At 38.0% G+C, this 914-nt stretch overlaps 1 protein-coding gene across 1 annotated transcript in view; it reads right to left on the bottom strand.

Annotated features, from left to right (window-relative positions):
* The window catches only part of LOC106878052 (dynein axonemal intermediate chain 3), a 26,930-nt gene that overhangs the window by 18,698 nt on the left and 7,318 nt on the right, over positions 1-914 (bottom strand). The window contains exon 7 of the mRNA XM_052977504.1: positions 20-178. Within this exon, the coding sequence (XP_052833464.1) occupies positions 20-178 (159 nt within the window). The remainder of the gene's footprint in view (positions 1-19; positions 179-914) is intronic.

Genomic DNA, 914 nt, shown 5'->3' with positions numbered 1-914 from the left:
GATGAGGAGGTTGGCTTACCTGAATAGCTCTGTCCAGCTCAATCTTTTGCAGACTGAAGTCCCCTTCAACACTGTCCAAGCACCCAACATACGGGTCTTTCTCCGTGCCAGGTTTCGCGTCGTCCAACTCGCACGGGAGCATAAATTCTTTTCTGATCTTCCTACTGCTCACGATCACCTGATGACAAATAAAATGAGATTACACCTGTAAAAAAAAGGAGTATAAAAGGAGAAGGGGCTCTCGCCCCATTTGACTAGGCTCCCGTGGCTTTTATGGGTTTTTCCATGAGTAACCTTTCAAAGTGCCTCTCCCTATTGGGAGATTTTAACTTGTTATATTTCTCTTGTTATCATACGTTTACACAGATCTTTCTTTTTCACAAAACCCTTTGTTTTTATCGTCCTGTATTTGTCCTTTCATGTTTTTGATTTCATATTAGACCTTGTGGCCAATAAACCAGAATTTATTTTTATTATTATTATTCAGTAGTCGTATTTTTATCACATGCTTTCACTTCACTACCGAGCGCAGGTCTGTGCGTCTTGGGTATGTGCTGTGGTTTGTTGTGATGCTCTTATGGTCACTGTATTGAAAGTGTTTTGCGTAGAATGTGTGCTGTGCCCAGTAGTGCAATTTTCTGTATGTTATATATATTTGTAAGTCCTGGTGTTTTTGTTATGTATTTGTCTGAATATTTTTTTATTATACCTAAGGCACCTACTATGATAGGAATTGTTTCTGTTTTTAGATTCCACATTCGAGTTACCTCTATTTCCAGGTCTTTGTATTTTGAAAGTTTCTCCATTTCTTTTAGGGAAACGTCATCTGCTGGTATTGATACATCAATTAGAAAGCATTTTTTTCCTTCATGATCTTTGACAACTATATCTGGTCTATTTGCCTTAATTTCTCT

Source organism: Octopus bimaculoides, chromosome 28, assembly GCF_001194135.2.
Source record: "Octopus bimaculoides isolate UCB-OBI-ISO-001 chromosome 28, ASM119413v2, whole genome shotgun sequence".
Lineage (NCBI taxonomy): Eukaryota > Metazoa > Mollusca > Cephalopoda > Octopoda > Octopodidae > Octopus > Octopus bimaculoides.
Note: the sequence above shows the minus strand (reverse complement) of the source record. Positions and strands in the feature narration are given on the sequence as shown.